Source organism: Eubalaena glacialis, chromosome 14 (assembly GCF_028564815.1).
Source record: "Eubalaena glacialis isolate mEubGla1 chromosome 14, mEubGla1.1.hap2.+ XY, whole genome shotgun sequence".
NCBI classification, from domain to species: domain Eukaryota; kingdom Metazoa; phylum Chordata; class Mammalia; order Artiodactyla; family Balaenidae; genus Eubalaena; species Eubalaena glacialis.
The window spans coordinates 77,166,140-77,168,701 of record NC_083729.1 but is presented as its reverse complement, the minus strand read 5'-3'; the positions used below and the strand labels follow the sequence as shown (position 1 = coordinate 77,168,701).

Genomic DNA, 2,562 nt, shown 5'->3' with positions numbered 1-2,562 from the left:
TCCAATCTAGAAAATATACTGCAAGTTAGATCTAATGAAGGAAAAAAAAAAATCAATCTAAACCACTTCACAGAGAAAACTAATATAAAAACACCCACCCCAAACTAAAACCCAATCAAGAAATAGACTCTGTAAAGCCTATTAATCATCCAATTTAAAATAAATGACCTCCCAAGGGAAAAATACTTCCACCATCATAGCAATTTGATGAATAAAAGCAGAGCCACCCTCATTAAGGGAAATTACGTTATGTATAAGAAAAATGTAGTAATGATTTTAGAAGAGAGGAAAAGTAATTTCCATGTTGGAGAGCAAGTAAACTAAATGTTTTCTGTGCACTTAGCCTTTGTACCTGTTCACATGAAATAAGCGATATGAACATGGACATTGTAAAACCAAGCTCCTCAACTATTTTTTCAGTTTAACCTCAGGAGAACCAATGCAAGAGCTTCAAAATCCAAGGATAGCCTGGTCCCAAAGCATATCCTCTTCTGTCCTTTCTTTCCCTTCTTCCTTTTTCTCTTTTCTACGCTTACGTTCCTCTTTCTTAGAGGCTACATCTCGGCTTTTCTTGTCCTTTCGGTTCTTAAGCTTTTCTGTACCGACTCTGACTGTTTCCACCTCTGTTTTGTTTCTTTGGATGCTCTTGTGTTTGTCTAAATCTATTTCCTCATAAGCTTTCTTCCTCTTATGCTTGGGCCGCTCCTCTTCTGGTTTTTCCCGGCCTTCCTCTGGGTGTCTTTTTCTCTTCTGATGTATCTGTTTATAACTAGCTTGATGGGCACTGGTACTGTTTTCTAAGGAGAGGTGCCTGTAAACTCCAGATTCTACACTGTGTGAGCTACAGTTATACTCTTGTTGACTAAAGTTCAGGGCTACTGGTTTTCCTGAGAAACAGTCCCTGGTGAATTGACAGTAGCTCAGGGAGTCTAGTCTCAGCCTGCTGTCATGAGCTGGTAGCCACTGAGGTAACCGCTTCTCCACTGCTTGTGAAATATTGCATGGTCTTCGGTAGGTCTGGATGGGTTCATAAGGGAGTCTTTGATCAAACATTCTACACCTGGGTCTAAAATTAACCTCTTCTTTGTATCCACAGGTTTCCAAATAATCCTCTCTCTTCTTTCTGAAACAAGTCTTTGGCTCTAAGCCTCTGGTTTTCTGCAGTTTGATATAATCTTCAAGTTCATCTCGAAAAGAGTCAGATGTCTTCTTTGAATGCTTCATTAGGTTGACAAGGGATTCTCTGTAGAGAAGATGGGAGAAAATTCTTCTTACTATATTATTTTATGCTGAATATTTCCTTTACTCTTGAAAAGAGTCTCAAAAAACAAAATAAAGAAGCCCAAACAAATTAAAACCTACTTTGGCATGAAAGTTAAACATCATGACATTAAATACCAAAAAGGAGCATCAGAAAGGTCAAATATTGCCTAGGTCACTCACAAATAATTTTATCTTTCTCAGAAGTGGGATGAAGAGGGTAGAAAGGAGCTGACATATAGAATTCTTTTGTAGGGCTAAAAACGTAAGGAATGTAGGGATACATTCATGTAGGGATTAACGACTTACACATCCATGGTGACTGGTCTGATCTGAATGTTCAAACAATTTCTAAAGTTCAGATTAGTCAATTTTTTGTATACTGTTGTCTAAGAAAAGTAATAAACCATAGAGAAGTAATTTGATCTTTAAAATCTTCTGTTTACTCAAACAAAATAAAATGAACACATATACTCACCTGACTAGAGTATTGTATCTTCTGAACAGGGTCTTGGATTTCATTCCGTTACTTCTGATTGGTGAAAAAAGCATTCTAGAATGCCTTCTGGTTTGTTCTCTATTAAATCACTGGTGGGAGGGTTAAGGAAGGAAATGGAGGTGACAGCTGAGAGGGGCTAGGATTTATGTAGAGAAAAGTTTCAAAAGAAATGTAAAGCAGATAATGCTAGTCTTTGCTTGTTTAAATTTCTTTTGGGGGGTGGGGGCAGTACAACTACTATTTCTCTTTCTCTCCCCCCAACTCAAATCCTGCGTTACAAATCTAACAGAAAAGTTACTCACTATGAGATGATAATGTGCTAGATATTTTTGTGTTATACTTTATTTCCAAAAATTAGGAGGCAGCGTAACCCACGTAGAAACAAACATTTCTTTCCATTAACAGAACAAGTCTGAGAGCAATCTAGAGTCACTAATGATCAGCTAGCTTTACTGGCAATTTGAGATTAAAAAGAAAGTCTAAATGAAACCTAATTTGGTGAGTCAGAAAATTTAGCTCTTATTCAACTCAAACAGTATAAAAATTCTGACTAGAGCAAAATAATGTAACAAATAATTGATTAAATATGGGTAAAAAGATTTGAACAGACACTTCAGCAAAGAATATACACAAATGGACAATAAACAAATGAAAGATGCTCAATGTCATTCGTCATCAAGTAAATGTCAATTAAAACCACAAAAAGGTACTACCTCACACTCACTAGAATGACTGAAATTAAAGAGACTAGTGAGGATGTGGAACAATTGGAATTCTCATACATTGCTGGTAGGGATGTAAAA

The 2,562-nt window shown here is 36.5% G+C and overlaps 1 protein-coding gene across 1 annotated transcript; it reads right to left on the bottom strand.

Moving 5' to 3' along the window:
- Window positions 1-433: 433 nt before the first annotated feature.
- On the bottom strand, window positions 434-1,239 carry LOC133105414 (lysine-rich coiled-coil protein 1-like). Its single transcript, XM_061211394.1, has one exon. It carries the CDS (start codon window positions 1,222-1,224, stop codon window positions 451-453), a length of 774 nt encoding a protein of 257 aa, XP_061067377.1. The 5' UTR covers window positions 1,225-1,239; the 3' UTR covers window positions 434-450.
- Window positions 1,240-2,562: the final 1,323 nt, after the last annotated feature.

What these genes read in the sequence shown, in the direction of transcription:
- LOC133105414 (XM_061211394.1), bottom strand. Translation starts at nt 1,224, where the DNA reads ATGAAGCATTCAAAGAAGACATCTGACTCTTTTCGAGATGAACTTGAA.